Raw genomic sequence first — 12,403 nt, 5'->3', positions numbered from 1 at the left:
TTCCCCCAGTTTCTTTTGTTTGTCACAGAATAATAAAATAATAAAGGTAATTGCAACTTTTTTCTCACAAGTCCAAACGTATATCCGAGTTTATAGCGCACAATCCTGGCTTTTTCCCTCAGATTCACGAATCATAAACTTGCAATTCTTACTTTTTTTCTTGGAATCTCGAACTTCTGTTTTTATTTGTCCCAGAATAAAATAAAAAGTAATTACAACTTTTTATCTCAAAATTCTGACTTTTAATCTTGCAATTATATATTTTTTTACCACAGAACAAAATAAAAAAAGGAAACTGTGGCTTTTTAATGTCTTTTTTCCCCCTTGCAATTCTGTTTTTTTGGAATAACAAAATAAAAAAGATAATTGGACACTTTCTCTCAGAATTGACTTGTGAGAAATAAACTCAGAATTGTGAGAGAAAAGTGGTAATTTATTCTTTTTTACTCCGTGGCAGAAACAAGTATCAAAGCTCACTGATGATTTAAAGTCAACATGAAACCAAATCTGAGTTCACGTTCGGCTCTTATTCTGCATGTTAATATAAAGACAACAATCATTGTGACATGGTCAGATCTGTGTGAGAAGATCCAGTCCTGCATGTTCTCAGAGATCTGTCACGTGTCTGTGTGGCATGAAGCTCAGATTCCTGTGTGTGTGTGTGTGTGTGTGTGTGTGTGTGTGTGTGTGTGTGTGTGTGTGTAATAACAGCTGGTGTTTGTGTTTCAGTCTCGTCCTCTGAAGACACTGGAGCAGCGCTGGCGTCGACGGCTGTAGATATCTGTAATGAAAGCACTGCTGATCTTTTACTGCTTCTGTACAAAAGACCTGTAACGGTAGAGAATGATCAGAAACATGATTACTGTGTGAGGATCAATATTCTGATTAGAGTTTCCCATGAATCTCTGTTCATCTCATGGTTTACTGGTGGCTGGCCACACAAACTCACACACCAAACGCTGGTATTAGGTCTGTAAGAACCGCTTTTTGTTAAGTTTTGTACCTTTCCCATGTTCCCCGGCTCACGGGATGTTCTTCTTTTGTTTTTATCTTTTAAATGTGCTGTTGGCCGTAAACTTGAAATGTGCATCTGACTGTAATATTTGTGACGCTCTCACGGGATGCGTTGACAGGAAAGTATTTTTGTACAAATCGTGTTCATTTTCATTCTGATGCCTAAATAAAATTACAACCTTATAAAACTTTGTGTTTGCATCGTGTTCTTGTACTTCATGAGGGAAAATACATCATATTATTATAATCACACATTCTTAGATGAAGCAGACGTCTCTGGTTTTTCAGGTTTTGTCAGTTCTTAGAGTTCCAGACCTTCAGGTTTAGAAACACTCAAGGTGATGAAATACGGGGCAACTTTTTGAGCAATGTTGCCAAAAGATGATGCTTGGGCACTTTCCCATTGAGAACGGGCAACAAATTTCTCTCTGGATATTCATTCCCAATGGGAAAGTGCCCAAGCATCATCGTTCGGCAACATTGCTCAAACAGTTGCCCCGTGTATCATCACCTTCACACTAACTCTCGAGGAAATAAATACACCAAAAAGACTTTAAGTATGTAATCTATTAAGTGTATATATATATATATATATAGTACAAATAGAGTAGACTGCACAAAGTTTTATTTCTATTTTTTAAGCGTTGACTTTGAGCGTGACGCATCACAGTCATGTGATCGAGCGGCCGAACGCGGAAGAGGAAGTGAAAGCATTTATTTACCGTCACTGTAAACATGACAGAAGCGATCAGAAGCGAAACTTAGAAAGCGAGTTTACGATTTTAAAGCGATTTTCAGTTAAATACGACTGCAGAAAGTCCTCGGAACTCGTTCGGAGCGGATGTGACAGTGATGGCAGTGAAAGTGTTGATGTTCCTCCTGCTGCTGCTGTTCTTCTCTCAGGTGAGCGCTGGAAATAACGAGTCTGTCAGACACTGAAGCGCCATTAATGAGTGAATCAGCGAGTGTGTGTGTGTGTGTGTGTGTGTCTCAGGTCGACGGTCAGGAGGCGATTCTGCGCGTGTCGAATGGATCTACAGTCCGAGAATACTGTCTGGTGTACAACTCAACCTGGAGCAACATCTCCCAGAGCCCGAGTGAAGCTGTGAGACCACCTCCCTCAAACTCAGCGTTTATGTTGTATTTGTTCTGGACCACCTGGTTTTAATGGTTAAATTCAATTTTAGCAATCAAAAAGCATGTCTAATTAATTGAAATCATGAAACTGATATAATTTAACAATTTATTAAAGTTTAGCAAAAATATCTTCTTTAGGATCCTATTAAATATAGTTTATAGTAGGCTATAGTTTTTCTCAAATTCGTTTTATTTGTCCCAAATTCAGTTTTTTTTTTATGTTGTAATTTTTCTGGATTTTATTTTAATGGTTAAATTAAATTTTAGTAGTCAATCAATTCAAATCCATACAATTAAAATTCATTTAAAATTAATTATTATTATTATTATTAAATAATAGATTTAAAATAATATGATATGATTTTGTCTAATTGAAATCATGAAACGTATACAGTTTATTAAAGTTTAACAAATATCAAAATTTTAAGGTCCTATAAAATGTTTTATTTTTTCTCAAATGTGTTTTTGTATTAATTTTTCTGCATTCCATTCTAATGGTAAAGATAACTTAATAATCAAAAATCATGTCTTAATTAATTAAATTCATAAAACTTCAACAACTTAAAAATAGATTTAATTTTCGAAATGTTTTTTTTTTTTTTTTTTTTTTTTTTTTAAATACCATTTTTTTTTCCATTTTAATTTTTTCTGGATTCAGTATTTTTTTCTCTTCTGGACTCCATTTTAATGGTTAAATTAAATTTTAGTAATCAAAGAGCATGGCTAATTAATTGAAATCATGAATCATATACAATTGAACAAAAATCAAACATTTTAGGGTCCTAAAAAATGTTTTATTTTTTCTCAAATTTAATTTTTCTGGATTCCATTTTAATGGTAAAGAAAACTTTTAATAATCAAAAAACATTTCTAATTAATTAAATTCATAAAACTTCAACGACTTAATATATTTAAATTTCAAAATACCATTTTTTTCTATTTTAATTTTTCTGGACTCCATTTTAATGGTTAAATTGAATTTTTGTAATCAAAAATCATGTCAAATTAATTTGAAATCTTTGAAAGTTGTTTTTTTTTTTTTATACACAATAACGGGGCCCGTAGTGAATCTACTACAAATATATCAATTGACCTGCTCAACTCTGTGTGTGTGTCTGTGTGTGTGTGTGTGTGTGTGTAGGTGGGCTATCCGCTGGTGAACCTGACGTCCAGTCAGCTGTGTGATGCGAGTCATGTGACCCCGGGCTCTGTGAAGGGTAAGGCCGTGGTGGTGATGCGCGGAGGCTGTGAGTTCAGTCAGAAAGCTCTGGTCGCTCAGACTCTAAACGCGCCTGTGCTTCTGATCGCCAGCATCAATGATCTGGTAAGAGTCTGATTGATCTGCTGCCGCTTTCACCTCAAACACAGTGTGAATCCTCAGTGTCTGACCTCGATCTCACCAGGTGACGCCAGCGGCCAACGACTCCGAGTACAGCAAGGTGAATATTCCTCTGGCCCTGCTGAGATACCGGGACTTCCTGGACGCGCTGGAGGTGAAGATGAGATTCATGCTCTGCTGTGTGTGTGTGTGTGTGTGTGTGAGAGTGTGTGTTGATGGTGAGTCTCTGCTCTCAGGTGTTTCCTCAGGGAATGGAGGTGAGGTTATACGCTCCACCTGTGCCGTCGTTTGACGCCAGCATCATCGTCATGTTGTTGATCGCCGTGTTTACGGTGACCATGGGCGGATTCTGGAGCGGAGCAGCAGAAAAGTGAGTGACATCACAGGTTCAGACCATTAAACGTGTCATGTGACAGAGTGTTGACGCTGCGTCTGCGTGTGTCCAGAGCGAGGCAGGCCGCGGGTCCGTCGTCTGAGGCGGGCGACGACCGGTCCGACAGCAGCGAGCTCTCGCTCTACTCTCCTCTGAAGGTGCTGCTGTTCGTGGCCATGATGTGTGTGATGCTGGTGCTGATGTACTTCTTCTACAAGTGGTTGGGTGAGTCTCACAGCAGCAGCTACAGGAAGTGACGCCAGGAACGTGACTGATGCTTGTTTTCTCCTGTAGTTTATGTGATCATCGTCATATTCTGCCTGGCGTCAGCGTCGGCGCTCTACAACTGCCTGGATTCTCTGATGACGGCTGTGGGCTGCGGGACGCTCAGGTGAACAAACACACGCACGTGTATTCACCGAACGCTTACGGTTAATAAAACCGTAACTGTAATGATAACTATAACAATAACTGTAACGATAACTAATTATAATGGTTACTATTAACTATAATAATGACTGTAACTATAACAATAATTAACATAACCATAATAATAACTGTAACAGTAATGATAACTGTAACCATAATGTTATTATAACTAACAGTAACTGTTAGATAACTGTAACAATAACTATGATAACTAACAATAACTCTAAATATAACGTCACTATAACAGTAACTAATAAAAAATATAGCAATATAACTGTATAACAATAACTGTAACTATATATACAACTCTAACATAATAACAATAATAACTGTAACATTATAACAATAATGGTAACTATAACAGTTACTATAACTATAGCAGTATCTGTAACGATAACTATAATGATAACTGTAACTAAAACAATAACTAATATAACAATAACTAACTATAACGGTTATTATAAGAGTAACTAACAATAACTGTAATGATAACTATATCAACAACTGTTACTATAACGGTTACTATAACTATAACAGTAACTAATAATAACAATAACTGTAATGATAACTGTAACTATAACAGTAAGAGTGACAAACATGAATGTGAAAATCCGGCCCGCACGCCTCTACTCCAAACCTAAAGTGATTTATTTAAAGTGAAACTGAAACTAGCGGGGTGTGTGTGTGTGTGTGTGTGTGTGTGTGTGTGTGTGATGAGCTGTACAATAATCTCACATTCCTCTGTCATTCAACACACACTCAAATGTGAGCATGTTCACTGTGCTTGATGATAATCACATTATATAAGTTGTTTTGGAATTCGAGTCTCAGCACATTTCAGATGAAAAAAATAACAGAAGCTGGTGTGCTGCAGGACTGCTACTAGTTCAGGCTAGTATGAACACAGCTGTAACTGTTGTCATGGTTTATGATCTGTGTGTGTGTGTGTGTGTTGTTTTTTTCCAGCGTGTCCTGCCGTGAGAGAAGCGTGTCTGTGCGGTCGCTGCTGCTCGCCGCCGTCTGCATCACACTGTCCGTGATCTGGGGCGTGTACAGGAATGATGACAGGTCACACACACACACTCTCACACACACACACTCACACACACACACTCACACTCACTCACACTCTCACACACACACACTCACACACACACACTCACTCACACACACACACACACACACACACTCACACACACTCACTCACACACACACACACACACACACACACACACACACACACTCACACACTCTCACACACTCACACACACTCTCTCACACACACTCACACACACTCTCACACACACACACTCACACACACTCACACACACTCACACACACACACACACACACACTCACACACTCTCACACACTCTCACACACTCTCACACACACACACACACACTCACACACACTCTCACACACACACACACACACTCACACACACTCTCTCACACACACACTCACTCACACACACTCTCACACACAAACACGCACTCACTCACTCACTTCAGCACTGTTGTCCTGATCCAGTCAGTGGGTGTTTATAGCATGTGGTTTGTTTTCTGAGCGTCATGCTGCCGTTTACTCAACACACACACACACACACACACACACACACACACACACACACACATGTCTGTTCCAGAGTGATTCACAGAGTTTGTCGCTCAGCATCAGGTCGTTCAGCTGCAGTCAGGACTTTTTACTTCCAGCTCAAAACAGATTTCTTTCTTCCCCTTCATCGTTTTGAATGTTCATTGTGGGCGTTCTGAGTTCTCTCAGTTCTGCATTCAGTGTGTTTTTATATTTTGGGTGTGTGTGTGTGTTCTGTCAGCTGTTTGCATCACTATTACTTTATAATTATAATATAGACTAATTTGAACAAACCTCTAAATCTTAGGAAAATAACAGAATCAATGATGCAAACTTCATCAAGTATGAGACTAATGTGTTTTACTGCGCTTCTGCTCTGGTGTTCAGGTGGATCTGGATTCTTCAGGATCTGTTGGGCATCGCGTTCTGCCTGAACTTCCTGAAAACCATCAGCCTGTCCAACTTTAAGGTGAGGCGTGTTTCCAGTGGGCCGGCGCTGCTCTGCTGCGGGTCTGACGTGTGTGTGTTGTTTCCTGCAGATCTGTGTGATTCTGCTGAGTCTGCTGCTCCTCTACGACGTCTTCTTCGTCTTCATCACGCCGTTCCTCACAGCTGTGAGTATCAGATGAAGTTGAGCTGGTCTTTTCATCTCTATTGTGCCGTATATCTGAGTGAAACGCTTCTCAAACAAGAATAAATGTAGGGCGGGGCTTGATTCTGTCTGTGGGGAATTGATTGGATGGTTGTGGTTTGCTATTGGTGGATCTCATGTGAGTGACAGGTTGCCCCGCCCTCATCATCAGAGAAGAGATGCTGCAAGAGGGAGGAGAAGATATTCTGATTCAAGATCACCAGAACATGAATTTAACACAATAAATAAATAATTTAGAATAAACACTGCGATATAACAGAAAAACAATTGTTCGTTTTGATTTCATGGTGACTGTAATGTGTGTGTTTTCAGAATGGAGAAAGCATCATGGTGCAAGTCGCTCTCGGTCCGGGCGCAGGTGGAGGAAAGGTGAGCGTGACCCTGGTGTGTGTGTTTGTGTGAGTGTGTGAGTGTGTGTGTGTGTGTGTGTGTGTGTGTGTGTGTGTGTGTGTGTTGTACGGTCGACTAACTTCAGCGACTGCTTCTGGTTTTAGGGTGGTGGCAAGGGGGTGGTGGTTCCAGCCGACCCGTCGTCGTCCTCCTATGAGAAGGTAAGACATTTTTCTTCTTTATACCATGTTTACAAATGAGGACATCCCCTAAAGGAGGTTCTGGGAGATTCTGTATGTACGCGAATAAAGTTCTTCAAATATATCACTGGGTGAAAATATAGTTCACATAGTGTCTCATGTGTTCTGTACTGTGTGTGTTTTCCAGTTGCCTGTAGTGATGCGTATCCCACAGTTCTCTGCGGTGGCTCAGAACCTGTGTATGATGCAGTTCTCCATTCTGGGCTACGGTGACATCATCATACCAGGTCAGAGTTTTTACACAGACACAACGCTGTCAAATCAAGACCAAACCTGATCCAACCTCACGCCGACAGACTCGAAAGATGAATGAGTGACGTTAAAGTGCCCCATGATGATATTTTAAAGTTTCCTAATGTTGTTTCGAGTCTCCTGCAACAGGTTCACATTCATCCACAGTCAAAAACACTTTAATTCTCTCATAATATCCACTGCAGCATCAGCTCTTTTCTCTGTCTGAAACGGTTTGTTTGAAGATTCGGTCTCTCTAAACCCCGCCTTTCTGAGAGCTGCTCTGCTCTGATTGGTCAGAAACCAAATGCTCATTATCATATCTGAATCTCAGCTCTTGATTCACAGTGATACGAACAGTAACGATGGCGTCGGTTTTACCGTATCAATCGTATCAATCTCATCAAAGTGGATTTGCTTTGGCAGCAGAAAACAGCGTCTTCTCGACATGAACAACACGAACCAAACTCTTCCAGTCTCAGATACAACTACAGTGATTGAGGGCGGGGCAAAGAGACGCTGTTCAGCCAATGAAGACCAGAGGCGGGCATTATGCAAATTAGTTACAAACCTACGCAGGTTCACTGGAGACTGGAATTACTGACGACTCGTTTCAGTTCAGAATCGCTTTATTTTGGGAAACAAAAACTCTGCACTTTGATCTGTTACATTCAGCTCTGTTACACACTACATGAAAGGTCTCAAAAATCAAACTCTCTTTCTGCAGGGCTGTTGGTGGCGTACTGCCACAGGTTTGACATGTGGACGGGAAACTCCAGAAGAACCTACTTCATCTCCTGCGCTGTCGGTACGAGAGCGACAGCAGATCTGTGCTCCATTCTTGCCTGAACCACAGATCGAGAGCGGACTAACCGGTTGTTGTTTTGCACTCTAGCGTACGCCGTGGGTCTCATGGTGACGTTTGCGGTCATGCTGTTGTCTAAGATGGGTCAGCCTGCTCTGCTCTACCTGGTTCCCTGTACGCTCCTCACCAGCTCCATCCTCGCCTCCGTGCGCAAGGAGTTCAAAGATTTCTGGGCCGGTACCAGCTCCAAGGTGAGTCCCAACGATAGGATGGGAAGATTTATTCTTCATCATTCCGTTCTTATTGATTGCAGACAGTCTGGATGTGCTTGTCATTGTCGAGCGCTTCCAGCTTCAGTAACAGTGCACAGACACGCTGCAAGTGTTTTCACTTTCAGGTTAACTACTGTCATGGCAGAGCAAATTAAAACTCTTAAAATGTCAACATATTTGCCTAAACAATAATAATGACAGATTCTCTGGCTGTGTCTGTGTGAGTGAGACGTGTTTTAACTGCTGTGTTGTAAGACTTGAAATGTGACTTGCTCTCCATCAGGTTCTGGACGAGTCTAGGAAGCCCTTATTATCAGGTTTGAGCTCTTGTTTTAGTCTTCGTCACTCTTGCTCTTGTCTGTGTTGTGTTTGTTCAGCTTCCTCCTCTCCTGCCTCTGGTCCTGCAGTACTCCTGTACAGCACTAGGTGGCGTTACAGTACGCAGATTGTGTGTGTGTGTGTGTGTGTGTGTGTGTGTGTGTGTGTTGTAGATGAGCTGCTTCTGTCTCTCCAGCATGTTTATCAGTTGCCTGATGTTTTCAGTTTCTGTTACTAACGCACGAGTCACTGACAGTAAAATCAGAAGTATAACACGTCTGATTTTACCCTCTTTTGAAACTGTTCAAGTGTTAAGCTGGATTCACACTGACAGAGGTTAAACCGTTGATTTGTTCTCACTCAGTGGTGGCATCCAATCAGGTGTTACTGTTGTCGCATCACTTCGCTGCTCATTTGCATAAGGTGGAGCTCTGCTGCTTTCACTGAGCTCCTGTCAGTGTGAACATCACTTTACTTTAAGTGAACGTCGTACACGACAACTGTGATTCGTTTTGAAGCACTTTAGCTTTTTTATACAAACAGTGGGTCTCGTTCACTAATAAATACGTGGATTATCCTCACAGGAGAACCTGATGTGAAAAATCATGTATAAATAAATGTATAAAATGTTATTTTTGTGTGTGCGCTTTCCACTTTCAGTAGTTCCTACATTTTGTTCCCCATAAATTTAAAATACATTTTTAGTTCTGAAGTTATTGAACAATCCTGATTTGTTTGCAGAAATATTCCTCTGCAGATTTCACACACACAGAATAAAGAGCCATTATTCTATTACATGCTAAACTAAAACTATACCAAAATTAATATCATATTTACAGATTGTCACTGATTTTCATGCTGAACATATACTGGTAGTTACATGCAAATTTGAATACATTTAAAAGCAAATTTGAACTTTTTTTTTTTAAGTCTTTTTTATTTTTCCTTTGCATGGCATGTCACTGCCTCATCATGAGCAACATCTAAACATGAAACTGTGTTTCAAGAGTCTGACTGTAACACACATACACACACACGCGCGCACACACACAGGACTGTAACGCACACACACACGCACACACAGGACTGTAACACACGCACACACAGGACTGTAACACACACACACACACACACAGGACTGTAACACACACACACACACACACACACACAGGACTGTAACACACACACACACACACACACACAGGACTGTAACACACACACACACACACACACACAGGACTGTAACACACACACACACACACACAGGACTGTAACACGCACGCACACACACACACACACACAGGACTGTAACACACACACACACACACACACACAGGACATGTGGCGTGTTACAGTAACGTCTGTCTCTGTCTCCTCAGATGGAGCCGCTGGATACGCCGGAGAGGTGAGGAACTGCTGAGGGATCCGTGACTGATCCGTGTTCCAACTGACACGTGCCGCAAGCGACACGCCAACTGTAAATCTTCATGATGATTTGATGGGAATAATGAGCGTGCTTCTGACTGATGAAGCAGCATCATCATCATCATCACACTGGGACACTTTACTATAATATCAGACTGTCTGAAAATGATTCTTTAAGGGGCCTTAAATTACCAGATCAACCTGCTGTTTTTTGGTCTTTCGCTTTTTTTTATGTGATAATTTTATAACGTAACGTTTGAAATATTCCACAAAACAGTAATGAAGTTTACTCTTTTCCTTTGTCATTGAAATAAATACAAATATGAAAACAAAACAGTGGATCATTGATGATTTCAGCTGCTGCAGACACTGACTGTGTAAAGTGTGTGTAAAGTGTCTGCTTGAGTGTGTGTGTGTTTGTTGAAGCTGTCAGGTGCTGCTGGAGGTGTGTGTGTGTGTGTGTGTGTGTGTCATTGACACAGGAGTTCTTGTGCATAATAATAATAATACTACAGCGAAGGACCCGCTGATGCATGTTTGCTCCTCACGCAGCATCAGGTCCAATACTATGGCACCAAATGATTTCCATATTCATATACCATGATAATATTGACATGTACTTCAGACACTATCATGGTACAGGAACTGCGGTTGCCTTTGTGTCTGTATTATTAGTTTGGTCCCACTTTATATTAGGTGTCACTTATGCACTTAGCCTACATCATCAAAATAATTGTTAGATCCAGTATACTTATTGTGTTGATGTTGTATTGTGAAACATTTGTGCTGCTAACTGAGGAGAGTTATGGGTAAGATTAGGACAGGCTGGTGGTGTGGGTAAATTAAAGCATTAGTTCACTTGAGAATTAAAATTTCCTGATAATTTACTCTCCTCCATGTCATCCAAGATGTTCATGTCTTTCTTTCTTCAGTGGAAAAGAATTAAGGAAAACATTCCAGGATTTTTCTCCATATAGTGGACTTCACTGGGGTTCAACGGGTTGAAGGTCCAAATGTCAGTTTCAGTGCAGCTTCAAAGAGCTCTACACGATCCCAGACGAGGAATAAGAGTCTTATCTAGAGAAACCATCGGCCATTTTCTAAAAAAAATAAACATTTATATACTTTTTAATCACAAATGCTCGTCTTGCACTGCTCTGTGATGCTCCACGCATTACGTAATCATGTTGGAAAGGTCACGCGTGACGTAGGCAGAAGTACCGCAGTAAAGTGAAAAACTGCATCTCATTTTCTCCTCCAACTTTAAAATCGTCCGACATCGTTGTTTTACCATTTTTTGTAAAGGCCGTTTGACTTAGTCTTTGACGTTCACTTTGTAAACACTGGATCGGTACTTCAGCCTACGTCACGCGTGACCTTTCCAACATGATTACGTAATGCGTGGAGCATCACAGAGCAGTGCAAGACGAGCATTTGTGGTTAAAAGTATATTAATTTTTTAATTTTTTTTAGAAAATGTCCGATGGTTTCTCTAGATAAGACTCTTATTCCTCGTCTGGGATCGTGTAGAGCTCTTTGAAGCTGCACTGAAACTGACATTTGGACCTTCAACCCGTTGAACCCCAGTGAAGTCCACTATATGGAGAAAAATCCTGGAATGTTTTCCTCAAAAACCTTCATTTCTTTTCCACTGAAGAAAGAAAGACATGAACATCTTGGATGACATGGAGGAGAGTAAATTATCAGGAAATTTTAATTCTGAAGTGAACTAATCCTTTAAGGAGTCAACATTGTAATGAAGTGTACAGAAATTAATTACAGCTGTAATTACATGATGCATGTATTTTTTAATGTAAGTACAATGTAGAAACATGTATGTACGCAATAAGTACACTGCATCAAATGACTAATTTAAATGTTACTACATAGTAGTTAAATATGGAATCTTGTTTCGGCCAAAAATAATAAAGGTAATTGCGACTTTTTAATCTCACGCAATTGAGAGTTTATATCTCGCAATTCTGACTGTTTTCCCCCTCAGAATTTAGAGAAAAAATTCTGAATTGTCAGATAGAATTGAGAGAAATAGCCAGAATTATTATTATTACCTTTGGCAGAAACAAGCTTCCATGGTTAAAAACGCTTAATTTAAAGTGGGTCCACGAAATCATTTTTATGTGAAACACTGTTCATGAAGTGTGCTATTATAACAATAAACTTTGCCTGTAGGTGAAAGTGAGACCGACGCGCCGCGCCGCTCC

General features: G+C 40.3%; 1 protein-coding gene across 2 annotated transcripts; it reads left to right on the top strand.

The window, feature by feature from the left end:
- The first annotated feature begins 1,676 nt into the window (after window positions 1-1,676).
- zgc:123258 (uncharacterized protein LOC641502 homolog) lies at window positions 1,677-10,515 on the top strand. 2 transcript variants are annotated; one of them, XM_051869798.1, is made up of 17 exons: window positions 1,677-1,917; window positions 2,009-2,119; window positions 3,293-3,475; window positions 3,555-3,644; window positions 3,727-3,860; window positions 3,937-4,088; window positions 4,158-4,254; window positions 5,259-5,360; window positions 6,276-6,357; window positions 6,428-6,502; window positions 6,853-6,909; window positions 7,035-7,091; window positions 7,258-7,357; window positions 8,089-8,169; window positions 8,257-8,417; window positions 8,722-8,755; window positions 10,136-10,515. In XM_051869798.1, exons 1-17 carry the CDS (start codon window positions 1,867-1,869, stop codon window positions 10,174-10,176), a joined length of 1,608 nt encoding a protein of 535 aa, XP_051725758.1. In that variant the 5' UTR covers window positions 1,677-1,866; the 3' UTR covers window positions 10,177-10,515. The 2 variants fall into 2 exon arrangements, with proteins under 2 accessions (XP_051725758.1, XP_051725759.1); XM_051869799.1 differs by lacking the exon at window positions 8,722-8,755.
- Window positions 10,516-12,403: the final 1,888 nt, after the last annotated feature.

The sequence above is a fragment of the Ctenopharyngodon idella genome, chromosome 18 (genome assembly GCF_019924925.1).
Source record: "Ctenopharyngodon idella isolate HZGC_01 chromosome 18, HZGC01, whole genome shotgun sequence".
Taxonomy (NCBI): Eukaryota; Metazoa; Chordata; class Actinopteri; order Cypriniformes; family Xenocyprididae; genus Ctenopharyngodon; species Ctenopharyngodon idella.
Note: the sequence above shows the minus strand (reverse complement) of the source record. Positions and strands in the feature narration are given on the sequence as shown.

What these genes read in the sequence shown, in the direction of transcription:
- zgc:123258 (XM_051869798.1), top strand. Translation starts at nt 1,867, where the DNA reads ATGGCAGTGAAAGTGTTGATGTTCCTCCTGCTGCTGCTGTTCTTCTCT. An exon ending in TCAGCCTGTCCAACTTTAAG is followed by an intron (nt 6,358 to 6,427) that starts GTGAGGCGTGTT and finishes TGTTTCCTGCAG; the next exon opens with ATCTGTGTGATTCTGCTGAG. An exon ending in CGGTGACATCATCATACCAG is followed by an intron (nt 7,358 to 8,088) that starts GTCAGAGTTTTT and finishes CTCTTTCTGCAG; the next exon opens with GGCTGTTGGTGGCGTACTGC.